General features: G+C 35.5%; 1 protein-coding gene across 2 annotated transcripts in view; it reads right to left on the minus strand.

The window, feature by feature from the left end:
* GOLM2 (golgi membrane protein 2) overlaps positions 1 to 15,196 on the minus strand; it is a 207,480-nt gene that overhangs the window by 16,809 nt on the left and 175,475 nt on the right. Inside the window, exon 9 of one of the 2 annotated variants that reach the window (XM_037834105.1) lies at positions 4,848 to 5,015. The exons of the other annotated variant lie outside the window; for it this stretch is intronic. Within the exon in view, the coding sequence (XP_037690033.1) occupies positions 4,848 to 5,015 (168 nt within the window). The remainder of the gene's footprint in view (positions 1 to 4,847; positions 5,016 to 15,196) is intronic. 2 annotated transcript variants of the gene reach the window in all.

Consider the following 15,196-nt stretch of genomic DNA (forward strand, 5'->3'; position numbering starts at 1 on the left):
AAAACATCCCTGCATTTGAAGTCTATTTTATCAGAGATTAATATTGCTACACCTGCTTTCTTTTGGCTGTAGCTTGCATGAAATATTTTTTTCCATCCTTTCACTTTCAATTTCTTTGTGTCCCTGTGTCTAAGATGAGTCTCTTGTATGCAACATATTGATGGTTCATTTTTTTTGATCCATTCTGCGAATCTATATCTTTTAATTGGGGAGTTTAATCCATTTACATTCAACGTTAAAACCGTGAAGGCATTTCTTGAATCAGCCATCTTATCCTTTGGATTATGTTTGCCATATTTTCCCCCTCTCTCTATTAATATCCTTTATTGTACCCATACCGAATCTCTTTAGTACTGAACCTTTCTCCAAGTCTCTCTGTCCTGTGTTTGTTTCTCTGTCTGTAGGGCTCCCTTTAGTATCTCCAGTAGGGCAGGTCTCTTGTTAGCAAATTCTCTCAGCATTTGTTTGTCTGTGAAAAATTTAAGCTCTCCCTCAAATCTGAAGGAGAGCTTTGCTGGATAAAGTATTCTTGGCTGGAAATTCCTCTCTCTCAGAATTTTAAATATATCGTGCCATTGCCTTCTCGCCTCCATGGTGGCTGCTGAGTAGTCACTACTTAGTCTTATGCTGTTTCCTTTGTATGTGGTGAATTGCTTTTCTCTTGCTGCTTTCAGAACTTGCTCCTTCTCTTCTATGTTTGACAGTGTGATCAGTATATGTCTCGGAGTGGGTTTTTTTGGATTTATTCTATTTGGAGTTCGCTGAGCATTTATGATTTGTGTATTTATGTTGTTTAGAAGATTTGGGAAGTTTTCCCCAACAATTTCTTTGAATACTCTTCCTAGACCTTTACCCTTTTCTTCCCCTTCTGGGACACCAATGAGTCTTATATTCGGACGCTTCATATTATCTATCATATCCCTGAGGTCCATTTCAAGTTTTTCAATTTTTTTCCCCATTCTTTCTTTTATGCTTTCATTTTCCATTCTGTCATCTTCCAGGTCACTGATTCGTTGTTCAACTTCCTCTAGTCTTGTACTATGAGTGTCCAGAATCTTTTTAATTTGGTCAACAGTTTCTTTAATTTCCATAAGATCATCCATTTTTTTATTTAGTCTTGCAATGTCTTCTTTATGCTCTTCTAGGGTCTTCTTGATTTCCTTCATATCCCGTACTAGGGTCTCATTGTTCATCTTTAGTTCTTTGAGTAGCTGCTCTAGGTGTGTCTCTTCTGGTCTTTTGATTTGGGTGCTTGGGCTTGGGTTATCCATATCGTCTGTTTTTTTTCATATGCTTTATAATTTTCTGTTGTTTTTGGCCTCGTGGCATTTGCTGTCCTTGATAGGGTTCTTTTAGGGTTTGTAGACCAGTTGAAGTCCTTATCTCTAATTTATCAGATCTACAGCTTCGTGGAGTACACTTTCTCTAACTAACCAGCAGGTGGCGTCCACGAGCCACCTGTTCTCCACAAGCCAGATCTCCCCTGCTTAGCCTTTTTGGTGAGTGGGGGAGTGAGTCTTGTGGGGCCCAATTGGTGTCCCAAGCTTGCGTGTGTAGTTGGTGTTGCCTGCCCTGTATGTGGGGCGTGTTTCTGGGCAGTCGGGGAGGGGGGGTGGCCCTAACAATCAAATCTCCCTGATGATCCTAGAGTTTTAAAGCTACTGCAATAGTCTAATCCTTCAGTTCAGTCCTGCCACAGTTTGTCTCTGCCACTGACCCACAAGTCTTTGGTATTGGCGTATGGCTCCTGAGACTTGCAAGTGGGCCCCTCTTCCAGGCTGTGCACCCCGGGTCCTCTGTTGAGGGATGACTGTGCTATGTCACAGGTGAGTGCCGTCCCCCCAGGGCAGTTCTGGGCTGCTGGGCTGTGTTGGGAGGCTCCCAGTCTGCTCAAATGATGGCTGAATGGGGCTCTGTTAATTCACACTGCTCCCCCTTCCCAGCTCTGGGACATTCAGCTGAGGTTGCAGGGAAGGCTAATGTCCACGCCCAGTTTTGTGGTGTGTGCCTGTTATTTGAAGCACTTCCGTCACACTGGGTTGTCTGGGGCAGCTCTGGGCTATGGGGCTGGCGATGGGCAGGAGTGTTTCCTGTCCACCAGGATGGTGGCTGTGAGCGGACACCCCCCTTTTCTTGGGAAGTTGTGTTGTTTAGTGAATTTTCTCAGCCACTGGATTATTGCCTTTTGTCTCAGAGCTCTCTTATTTCTGCTCTTGACTCTTGACTTGACGTGCCCAAATTTCAATTCTTTGAAGCTTTCTGTATTGAGAGATTTCGCTGATCTCAGCAGTTCCACGTTTTCATGAGTGTTGTATGAAGTATGCCCAAAGACAGATTGCTCTGTGGTGTCCAGTCCACGCAGTTCCTGGCTTTTTACCTACTTTCCTGGAGGAGTAACTAAAACATACAGCTCACCAGTCTGCCATCTTGCCCCGCCCTCAGCCCAGAGAATTTAAGTGACATGAAAAGCAATATACAGCTTGTCTCCTGACACACAGCCTACTGTTTTTTTTGTACACTACTACACTACCTGCTTTGGATATATCTACAAACTACCAGGAATACAACCATTATTTCTACATTGACTCATGAAGAAATGCTTTTAAAATCCAAATATTCTGAATTAATAATAAACATTTGGAATCCAACTTGTTGATAGATTAGAGAACAGCCACAATTCCCTCTCCCAACTTTTTAGATAATTAGTACCATACTTAAAGAGTCCATGTAGACATTTTTAAATGATTTGGGTCTCTTCAGTTTTCCTCTTTAGTCAGTTCCACCCGAACTTATATCTCTTTATTTGTAGGAGCAGATGTTCCTGCATCTTTTCATTCCTTCTGATAAAGCAGTCCATTTTGTAGCTACCCTATCCTGCTGCTATCATCTAGTGTACCCCCAAATGGGATGAGATATTAAACGGCAACCCCCAGTCCAAGTAAGATTAATTTGTACCTGTAGGTACCCAAAAATCTAACAACCCCCTCTTTACTACATTCAGACTATCATCTTAGGTCATTGTCTTATATTCCTTAGAATCAATGAGTTTACATTCTTGTGAAAGGGAAGTCAGGGCAGCATGAGGGTACCAGGGACTTGAAGTGGAAATTGACAATGAGAACTGCAATGGGAAAAGGGAGAGTACAGGAAAGGGAGTAGAAGGCACTGAAGATAAATGTACCTACACTGGATAGAAACCATAAAAATATTACGCTGAAATTTTGTGATAAAGATCATTGGCTTAAAGACAGCCAAAAACATAAGAAATGACAGTCAATTATGGTTGGAATTAATTACTCTAATAAAAACCTCAAAATTAGATAGAAATAAGAAGTCCTTCAGAAAAAATGAGAGAATGTTTAAAGGGTAAACCAAGCAAGCTTATAAGACCAGAAGTTAAAGGGTTATTACCTAAAAGCACAATGAGAAAAGCATAGAATTATCAGTTAACAGCATTATTGAGGGCCCTATGTGTGCTAAGTACTATAAGGAGTAGGTATGAAGGCAGAAAAAGAAACAAACAAAATATAAGGCAAAATAAATGAAAATTCTTGCCCTCCAAGAGCTTACAATCTAATTGGTGATATGATATACATGCATGAAAAAGCTTTAAAACATTAGAAATAAATGTAAATAAATATAATCCAAACAAATCCTAAAAGCAATGAGAAAAAAGATGATGAAATTTATGAAAAGGGATGGTGTTACATAAAAAGGTAAGTATAATTTATTCAATATTACAAAACATGTTTGAGAAATTCTCACTAAAATGTCCTTATATAACTCCTTGCATTTATTAATCTCTTTCTTATCCCCAATAACCATATTTTTCCAAAACTTAAATGTAATATCAAAACAGCCCAGGAGGAAGTCAGAGTCTCTAGTTTCCCTTTTTCTATTAACTATATATCATTCTAGGACAATTGTATCTTCTTCTGAATTTTATAATATAATCATCAACCTAAAATAAAAATTTAATTACTTTAAAAAGAGCTAAGGAAGAAATCAAGACAAGTTACATTGAAGAAAATTTCATGCATCATATTATGAAAATAAAATATACCACACACAGAGTTCTTAATACACCTTTAAAAAAAAGAGAAAAAGCTCCACAAATACTACTAAATGATACAAGCAGGCAGAAAACAGGCCTACAGTAAAGCAACATACTCTTATGTGCATGCATGGGCAGGGCTGCATGCGCACGGGTAGGTTCCGAACTTGCATTAAGTTAAAAGCTCAAAAAGAAACAGTTAATAAGGAAAATATGTTGAATCTGTGTAATAAACATAAAATAATTAAATCTTCACAAACTGTTAAATAAAAATTTTAAGACTCTCAGGAAAAAATTCAAAAATAGCCTTCTTATACTGTATCAGTGGTGAAATAATCTTATCTTCAGCGTGGAGGAGACCATTTCCTTTGTTGCTTTCCTTATAACAAAAAGGATGTCTGGGCAATATTAGTACCTAGTGTAACAAAATGTTTTCAGAGAAAAAATTGGAAAATAATTATTTTCTTGGAGCATTTACCTTGGGTAAAATCTAGAGTCATTTTAAATAATTTAATTGTAAAATTTCTAAAGATTCTGAGTTTCGAATTATAACTGCATTGGTAATACATATAAGAAAATAAATAAAAATTAAAATAATTTATTTACAAATCTAAAAACACCAATACTATAAAATAGTTTTCAAAATAAAACTGAAAAACTGCACAGACCCTCTTTTTGCTGTAATACTAGGGTTGTACTGCTACTAATATGTGGGGAAAATTCTACACAAATTCAACCAAAAAACTTAGAGGTGGGTTCACGGTCACAGCATGGAGGCCAGGCCCACGCTCACCTTGGACGTCTTCCTCTCCACCATCACCATCTTCTTCCTCATTGTAAGCCAGTTCAGCCTGCTTGTCTGCCTCATACTCACCTACGTTACCATCATCCCCATTATAATCCGCCAGTTTAGATCCATGTTGCGGATCAACAGGGGATTCATTCTCATCAAAGAATCGGCCTGTGAAGTAGGTAGAGGATTAATTCAAAAGTAAAGAGGGAAGAAAAGAAGGGACCTATACTGAAGGCAGACCAGAAAGTAGACAAATGAAACCTGGTACTTTTCAGGTATTGGTTATAAAAAAGATACACTTTGTGAAGGTTATCCAAGACAAGTGTTAATAAAAGTGAAGACTCTGAAAATAACTTTCATTTAAGAATTCTCTTTTGTGTTACACTTGTGTTACTACTTGCTACTTAAGGTTTGAATGTTTTCTTAAAGAAAAGGGTATTATTTTCAGAATTGTTTTACTAATAACCAATGATTTATCTTGACAAAAGTATTTGTCTAATTTAATACTTTATGAGAATAAACCATTTTATTACTGGACACAATAGATATTTGAAATTTATTTAATCTTTTACTGTTTTATGAAAAATCACTTTCCATAAATTATTTTTATAACTTAAAAAAAAAATTAGTGCTATGTAGGCTAATTTCTTTTTGAATACTAAAGACAAACTAAAAGGAAATGCAAATAATATTGTTTTGTTATTATATAATCATAATAACATAGAAAAACAATTTTCCAATATTCTACATTTTTCTGACCTACGGTACCTGAGGAATAGCTCAATTTCCTTCAGTAATAGTGATTCATTACAGCACAGAGTCCCTTAGGGTATGTGTTTTGAAAAACCATTCCAAGTTTCTCTTATTTATCCCTTCTCATTTCCCCAACCAGACAAAAAAAAGGTCACTGGTAGAGAAATCTTAAGAAAGCTGTTATATTGTACTCATAACAATCAGTAATCAAGAAGAAGATCAATAGATGTTGAATGTAGAAGGCTATTCAACAACTACACATTGAAAATAAAAATGTTAGGCACACTAACATCTGACTCACGAAACCAAGTTAAACTCTATTTTGGCATTAAACTTAACTAACATAAAAATAAATTTTATTTTAATCCCTAAAATATGAGTAGCAACTTACTGATGAGGTAAGAATCTAACACTTAAAATTTATAAACATTTTCTGTGATAGGTCTATAATTTTCAGAATTTATTTCAGAGAATTCAACACTTACTTTTTGGCTATAAATAGTAATGAATAAAATGTTGATGTATTTATTATTAGACTGCAATTTTCATTGCAATGAAACACTCATTAAGAAAAAAATCAGCACTTTCCTTCCCTTGGAAAGAACAGATAAGTACAAATAGAAAGAATTATGGAGGCATTGTTCAATTCTATAGATGGCTCACCACATCAAGTCAATATATTTCTAATTGTTGGGTAAAGTCAATCAGGAAAATAGCTGAAGAATGAATCACACTTAACAGGTTTTTAAAAGTGGGGAGTGCGGTGGGGGAAGAGGAGTAACAGGAGACTGAACTAATTAGGGCGAATAAAGAGTATGAAGTTACCTTAAATCTATTCTAGAACAAGGGTGAGGTGTATACAATAAATAAATGGAGAATTTGACAAAATAGAGTCAGAGAAAAGAAATGGATATACAAGAGAAAAGAAAAACAGTAACGGGCAAAAAATACATGGGCTATTTGTGAGAAAGAATTCTTGTTGTCTCCTAATGATAGTAATCCAAAACTAAACTTTTTGTTGGCTTTTATTAGTCTCTGTTTCCCTAACAATAAAATAAATGATGCCGATGTAGGCAGGAAAAAGGAGATTTGTTATTTTCTTTTCCTTGATATGCAATATTTACTTATGGACAAATCAGCAGGTATAGTCAAATCATCTTTATGTAATGTGAAACTGCTGTTTTAAAGATATAAACATTTCCGTAAGTTTCACAAAGTACTCTATTTCCTCTAGGAAAACTTTCATTTTTATCAGTTATGAAATACAGATTACAAAAAAATTAAGTCTTAGAGAAATTACCACAAAATATCGTTAATTTACTAATATTATCAATGTAAGGTATATAATTAAAGAAGCGGTCCATCTGTACCTATTACAACATTCCAGCAGAATAATTTAAAATTAAAGTTTTACTTTTCAAAGTGTTCAAGTGATGATTTAACTAGCCTGAATTCAGTCATAAAATTTTAATACTACAATTACAACACTCAGAGATAATCTAAACATAATAAACCAGAATAGATGACCATACAACAGCTCTTTGTTAAATAGTATTCTATGCTAATATATATTCAGAATTTTCAAGTTTGGAGAAAGAAGCAAAACCTTATTATTGAGCTCAAAATAATATAAACCAAGTTGTACCACACCAGGGTTTATTGAAAAACTTTAAAATGTATTTGTCAAGATCCTGATAGGGATCTCTAAAGGGTATTCCATTTTAAGGATGCTCTGTAATCTATTCTTAATACCATTTTATTTAAAATCATTATCCTGTTTTACATAAATTTTGCATTAAGAATCACTAGAATACTTTTATACCTTAAAGTAGACATTCATATATTAATTACTTTGCTTTCCCTGGGAGTTCTTAAAATATTATTTATTTATTCACACACAACACACATATTCTGAACCAGAAAGGGTTTAAATATAAATGAATATTAAAATATATATATAAATGAATAATACATATTTCCTAAAGATAGACATATTTACTAGAAACATTTTCCTATGTTTCCAACAATCTGATAGAACACAAGAAAGTGAAAAATAGTGTAATAACAAAGTCAACCACACAAAGATGCCAGTCAGCGTGGGGAGATCAGACAAACTTTACATTAACATGACAGTACATATAAAAATGCATAATGCTGAGAAATATAATAGAATGCTCAAGTACACAGTCATCAGATAACATATTTGCAAAAAGAGCTATACAAAGGAGAAAGTGTGGGTTGGAGTTAAAAGGGAAGGTTTTAAGGAGGCAAATATACTGGACCATAACCACGGAAAGGAAACAAGTTTTCAAAGAACAGGGAAGAATGAAGATGGCATAATCAAGACACAGCAAAGGGATTAAATTTGACTGGATTTATATTAGAAGGTAGAAAAAGGAAATTTGCTCAGGCAAGCTGGGAACAATTATGGAAGACCTTTACAGATTTTAAATGGCCTCCTATATCTACCTCATCAGATCATTGTTAGAATCAAATGAGAAAGTCTATGAAAGTATCTACAATGATATGTGATAGGTATTGTGCTAGGCACTATTTCCATCTCCTGTAACTCAGTGTAGAAACAGAGACAGATTATGTAAATAAATAATTAGAAAGTGATGTTATGTGTTATATAACACAAATGAATGATCTAGAGAGTGACATCTGAACATGGAGACAGTTGCTATAGCTGATTTCTATTTGCAGAGGGAGTTTTAACTTTATGTAGGAGGCAATCAGCAGTTGTTATGATTTCTTTTAAGCTAATGGTGAACAGGAATCAAATTTGCCTTATTCACTATAGCATCTCTAGTACCTTGTACATAATGAATGGCTCAGTAAACTTCTGTGGAATAGGGAATAAAATATACAATGTGATCCAGTGAAAGCAATACTTTAACAGCAGAATGGGTTGCAAGATAGATACATCTTTGGGAAACCCTGAGATGTTCAAGGAAGTTGTTAGGGTAGGAAGCCAGAAAGGATGATATCAGAGGATATGTAAGGAAAGAGTGAATCAAATACATTTGAAAACGACAAACTGAGTGCATGGGATAATAGAATGGACAGTCAAAGAATGACTCCATAATCCAGCTCTGGAAATTAATAATTGTGCCTGTCTTAGTTTGCTAGGGCTGCCCTGACAAATACCACACATTGGTTGGCCTAACAATAGGAACTTATTGGCTCACAGTTTTGGAGGCTAGAAGTCTAACATCAAGGTCTTAGAAGGGCTTGCTTTCTCCTGGAGTCTGTAGAAACCTTACATTGTAGCAAAATTCAATTGTGTATTTGAATATTATTGTCACCCTCGGTTGTTGGCAAAAAATATTAATTTTCAGCAAAAAGATGGCTTCATCTCAACAGTTCAGACATGGGAATACACAAAACGAGAAGCAACACACACAACTAGCTATGTGAAGTCTTTGGGCACTATCAAGTTTGAAAAACAAATCATAAGAAATTATCTTGAGTATCTAAATTCCTAAGTCAAACTAGCTAGAGAAGCCACTAAATACGTAATCAGCATGTATGGCATGTATGAAGTAATTTTTCATACACATTTCTTCCTTTAATTTGAACCATGTGGACTAAGTTCGTATAGTTCATATATCTAAAGCATTAAGCTTTTATTTTCCAGCAAAAGTCTACTTTCCTTTTTTTTAACTTTATTTATTGAAAAATTAACAAACAAAAAAAAATTTCAAACAAAATCAAAACAAAGGAATAAAAAAAACAAATAACCTAAAATAACTACATTGCCTCCAACATGTTCCTACCCTACCCCAAGAAAATAAACAAACCATAACCAAACAAAGGAATAAGAAAAACGATTAACCTAAAATAACTACATTGCTGCCAATTTGTTCCTACCATACCCACCAAAAATTAACAAACCATAGTCATTCCTGAGCATTCCCATAACCTTAAATTTACCCTCCATAATTTACCTGTTCTTATTAGATTGACATTCCCCATTGACTAGCTGCTATTTATTGCTAGATCCCCTCCATTCTACAATATAATCCATTTATTTTACATTTTTCACACAGTCCACATTAGCGGTAACATACAATATCTCTCTTTTTGTGCCTGGCTTATTTCACTCAGCATTATTTCTTCAAGGTTCATTCATGTTGTCACGTTTCATGACCTTGTTCCTTCTTACTGCCACATAGTATTCCATCATGTGTATATACCACATTTTGTTTATCCACCCATCTATTGAAGGACATGTGGACTGTTTCCATTTCTCAGCAACTGTGAATAATACTGCTATGAACATTGGTGTGCAAATATCTGTTCGTGTCACTGCTTTCAGATATTCCAGGTATATACTGAGAAGTGAAATTGCTGTATCGAAGGGTAACTCAATATCTAGTTTTCTAAGGAACCACCAGACTGTCTTCCAGAGTGGCTATACCGTTATATGGTCCTCTAACAAGTAAGAGTTCCAATTTCTCCAGATTCTCTCCAGCATTGTAGCTTCCTGTTTGTTTAATGGCAGCCATTCTAATTGGTGTGAGATGATATCTCACTGTCATCTTAATTTGTATCTCCCTAATAGCTAGTGAAGATGAACATTTTTTCATGTGTTTTTTTTTTGCCATTTGTATTTCCTCTTCAGAGAACTGTCTTTTCATATCTTTTGCCCATTTTATAATTGGGCTGTTTGTACTATTTTTGTTGAGTTGTAGGATTTCTTTTTATGCAAGATATCAGTCTTTTGTCAGGTAGATGGTTTCCAATTATTTTTTCCCATTGAGTTGGCTGCCTCTTCACCTTTTTGACAAATCCCTTTAGGTACAGAAGCTTTTAATTTTGAGGAGTTCCCATTTATCTATTTTTTTCTTTTGTTGCTTGTGCTTTGTGTGTAAGGTCTAAGAAGCGACCTCCTAATACAAGGCCTTGAAGACATTTCCCTACATTATCTTCTAGGAGTTTTATGGTACTGTCTCTTATATTGAGGTCTTTAATCCACTTTGAGTTAATTCTTGTGTAGGCTGTGAGGTAGGAATCCTCTTTCATTCTTTTGGATATGGATATCCAGTTCTCCCAGCCCCATTTGTTGAAGAGACTGCTATGTCCCAGTTCAGTGGATTTGGGGGCCTTATCAAAGATCAGTCAACTGTAGATCTGGGGGTCTATCTCCGAATTCTCAATTTGATTCCATTGATCAATATGTCTATCTTTTTGCCAGTACCATGCTGTTTTGACTACTGTGGCTTTATAATAAACTTCAAAGTCAGGAGTGAAGTCCTCCTGCTTCATTTTCCTTTTATAGAATGTTTTTAGCAATTCAAGGCATCTTTCCCTTCCAAATACATTTGATAACTAGCTTTTCCAAGTCTGCAAAGTAGGTTGATGGAATTTTGATTGGAATTGCATTGAATGTATAGATGAGTTTGGGTAGAATTGACATCTTAACAACATTTAACGTTCCTATCCATGAACATGGAATATTTTTCCATCTTTTCAGGTCCCCTTCTATTTCTTTTAGTAAAATTACGTAGTTTTCTATGTATAGGTCGTTCACATCCTTGGTTACGTTTACTCCCAGGTACTTGATTTTTTTAGTTGCTATTGAGAATGGAATCTTTTTCTTGGGTGTCTCTTCATTCAGGTCATTTCTAGTGTATAGGAATATTACTGACTTATGTGCATTAATTTTGTATACCACCACTTTCCTAACTTTGTTTATTAGCTCAAGTAACTGTGTCATCACTTTCTTGGAATTATCCAAATATAAAATATTATCATCTGCAAATAATGACATTTTTACTTCTTCCTTTCTAATTTGGATGCCTTTTATTTTTTGTCTTGCCAGAATGCTCTGACTAGAACTTCTAGTATAACGTTCCCCTGTGAAGCTATTTGGCCCTGGGCATTTATTTGTGGGAAGCTTTTTGATGACTGATTGGATCTCTTTGCTTGTGATTGGTTTGTTGAGGTCTTCTACTTCTTCTCTGGTTAGTCAGGGTTGTTCATGTGTTTTCAGGAAATTGTCCATTTCCTCTACATTATCTAATTTGTTGGTGTACAGCTGTTCATAGTATCCTCTTATAATTTTTTAAATTTCTTTGGGATCTGCAGTAACGTTGCCTCTCTCATTTATTATTTTGTTTATTTGGGTCTTTTTTTTTATTTTGACAGTCTAGCTAGGGGTGTGTCAGTCTTGTTGATCTTCTCAAAGAACCAACTTTTGGTTTTATTTACTCTATTTTTTTTTTTTTTTGGTTGTTGTTCTCTATGTCATTTATTTATGCTTTATTCCTTGTTATTTCTTTTTTTCTACTTGGTTTAAGATTAGTTTGCTGTTCATTTTCTAGCTTTTTCAGTTGTTCCTTGGTTGATTTTAGCTTTTTCATAATTTTTAATGTATGCATTTAGAGCCATAAATTTCCCCCTCAATACCGCCTTCACTGCATCCCATTAGTTTTGATATGTTGTGCTCTCATTTTCATTCCTTTCTAGATATTTAGCAATTTCTCTTGCTATTTCTTCTTTAACCCACTGATTACTTAGTAGTGAATTGTTTAACCTCCACATATTTGTGGATGTTCTAAATCTTTGATGGTTATTAACTTCTAATTGTATTCCATTGTGATCAGAGAATGTGCTTTGAATAATTTCAATCTCTTTAAATTTATTGAAGCTTGTTTTATGGCCCAGCATATGATCTATTCTGGAGAAAGTTCTGTGAGCACTAGAAAACAATGTGTATCCTGGTGATATGGGATGTAATGTTCTATATATGTCTGTTAAATCAAATTCATTTATCACATTGTTTAGGTTTTCAATTTCCTCATTGGTCCTCTGTCTGGTTGATCTACCTATAGGAGAGAATGATGTATTGAAGTCTCCCACAATTACTGTGGAAACATCTATTGCTGCCTTCAGTTTTGCCAATGTTTCTCTCATGTACTTTGGTACACCTTGATTGGGTGCATAGATATTTATGATTGTTATTTCTTCTTGTTGAATTGTCCCCTTTATTAGTATATAGTGACCTTCTTTGTCTCTTATGACATCTTTGCATTTAAAGTCTATTTTATCTGAGATTAATATCGCTATTCCTTTCTTTTGGCTGAAGCTTGCATGGAATGTTTTTTTTCCATCCTTCACTTTCAATTTCTTTGTGTCTCTGGGTCTAAGATGAGTCTCTTGTAAGCAACATATTGATGGTTCATATTTTTAAATCCATTCTGCCAATCTATATCTTTTAACTGGGGAGTTTAATCCATTCATAGTCAATGTTATTACTGTGAAGGCAGTTCTTGAAACAGCTGTTGTATCCTTTGGTTTTTATGTGTCAGATATATTTTCCCCCTCACTCTCTTTATTTCCTTTAATGCCCCCTTACTAAATCTCCTTAGCTCTGAGCCCTTCTCCAGACCTCTCTCTCCTTTCTGTTCTTCTCTGCCAGTAAGGCTCCCTTTAGTATTTCCTGTAGGGCAGGTCTCTTGTTAGCAAATTCTCTCAGCATTTGTTTGTCTGTGAAGATTTTAAGCTCTCCTTCAAATTTGAAGGAGAGCTTTGCTGCATACAGAATTCTTGGTTGGTAATTTTTCTCTTTCAGAATTTTAAATATGTCATACAATTGCCTTCTCACCTCCATGGTAGCCGTTGAGTAGTCACTACTTAGTCTTAGGTTGTTTCTCTTGTATGTGGTGAATTGCTTCTCTCGTTGCTTTTGGAACTTGCTCCTCTTCAGCATTTGACAATCTGATCAGAATATGTCTCAGTGTGGGTTTATTTGGATTTATTCTGTTTGGAGTTTGTTGGGCATCTATGATTTGCATATTTATGTTGTTTAGAAGGATTGGGAAGTTTTCTCCAACAATGTGTTTGAATACTCTTCCTAGATCATTACCCTTCTCTTCCCCTTCTGGACACCAATGATTCTTACATTTGTGCACTTCATGTTGCCCTTCATATCCCTGAGATCCATTTCAAATTTTTTTTATTTTTTTTTCTCCATTCATTCTTTTGTGCTTACACCCTCCAAAACATTTTCTTCAAGTTTGCTTACTCATTCTTCGACTTCATCTAATCTGCTGCTATGCGTTTCCAGAATCTTTTTAATTTGATCAACAATTTCTTTTATTTCCATAAGTTTCTCTATTTCTTTAATTTACTCTTGCAAATTCCTCTTTATGCTCTTCTAGGGTCTTCTTGATGTCCTTTATGTCCTGAGCCATGATATTGGTGTTTGTGATTACTTCTTTGATTAATTGCTCCAAGTTCTCTGTCTCCTCTGTTTTTTTTGATTTGGGCATTTGGGTTATCCATATCTTCTGGTTTCTTCATATGCTTTAAATTTTTCTGTTGTCTTTGGCCTCTTGGCATTTGCTTATCTTGATAGTGTTCTTTTAGGACACACAGATTTATTTTAACAATTGTCTGTAATTTGACAGAGCTACAGCTTGGTGGTGTGCACTCTCCCTGACCTACCAGCAGATGGCACTCCCAAGCCACCTCTTACCCTCATACCAGTTCTCCCCAACTTCACCTATGCAGCAAGTGGGGGTCCAAACCTTGTGGAGGTCCAATCAGTGCACCAATTTTCCATGTACAGTTGGGACCGCCAGCCCTGAGGGTGGGGGGTGTGCCCTGTGCAGATAGGCAGGAAAGATGGCTTTAAGACCCAGTAATCCCAGCCATTCTTGGGGCTGTGGCTGGAATCCCCTGGGTCTGAAGCAGGCATCTAACCCTATATCTCAGATTCCCTACAGTCCCTCTCTGCCATGGGCCCACAAGTCCCTGGGATTGGTGTAGGGCTCTTGGCACTTCTGTGCAGGACCCCTGCTTCTGGGCTGTTTATTCTGTGGGCTTCCGCAGAGGAGGATTGTGCGCCGTTACAGGCGAGTGGAATTGCGAAGGCTAAAGCATTGTTTTGACATACTTTTCAGTTCACTTTAGACAAAACAAGAGAATTCATACAGAATGCTGAACATTCTGTAAAGCATCTCAAACATCAGATTACAAACTACAAAAGCCAGCAGAAAATGAAAGGATAATGACAAATAACTATTACAATTCTCAATCACAAAAGTATATTTTAGTCAAGAAAAATTAGACAGTATATTTCAGTTCTGCACTATAAATCAAATGAAAAACTCCAAGACAAATCACTGTTTTTTTCTTCATTAGCTCAAAGTGCATTTATGGGTTTCAATTTTTCAACTTTTCTATTAAGAGACCTATTTTTCAAGTAATTCTTTTAATATATTAGCACTATTTATTATAAACAAAATGAATCAGGTTATATTGGTTACAACTATATTAGAGAGAAAGAAAAGGAAATTTTCCTCTAAAGGAGGCAACCTCTTTTTCAAGCCTTCATCTGCTGGTAATACACACTTTGTACCATCCATTTGGCAGTTAACACATTCAACCAACTCTTGGCATCCCTCAATTTAGCACCTACTTTGACTATTTCATGTATCCCTGAGTGATGATTTTTAATCTGTTGAGACATTAGTTAGAATTTCAAATACTGGGAGGATAAGATGTGTGTTCTAGTTTGCTAATGCTGCCGTTAAGCAAAATACCAGAAACGGATTGGCTTTTATAAAAGGGGTGTATTTGGTTAC

The sequence above is a fragment of the Choloepus didactylus genome, chromosome 4, assembly GCF_015220235.1.
Source record: "Choloepus didactylus isolate mChoDid1 chromosome 4, mChoDid1.pri, whole genome shotgun sequence".
Lineage (NCBI taxonomy): Eukaryota > Metazoa > Chordata > Mammalia > Pilosa > Megalonychidae > Choloepus > Choloepus didactylus.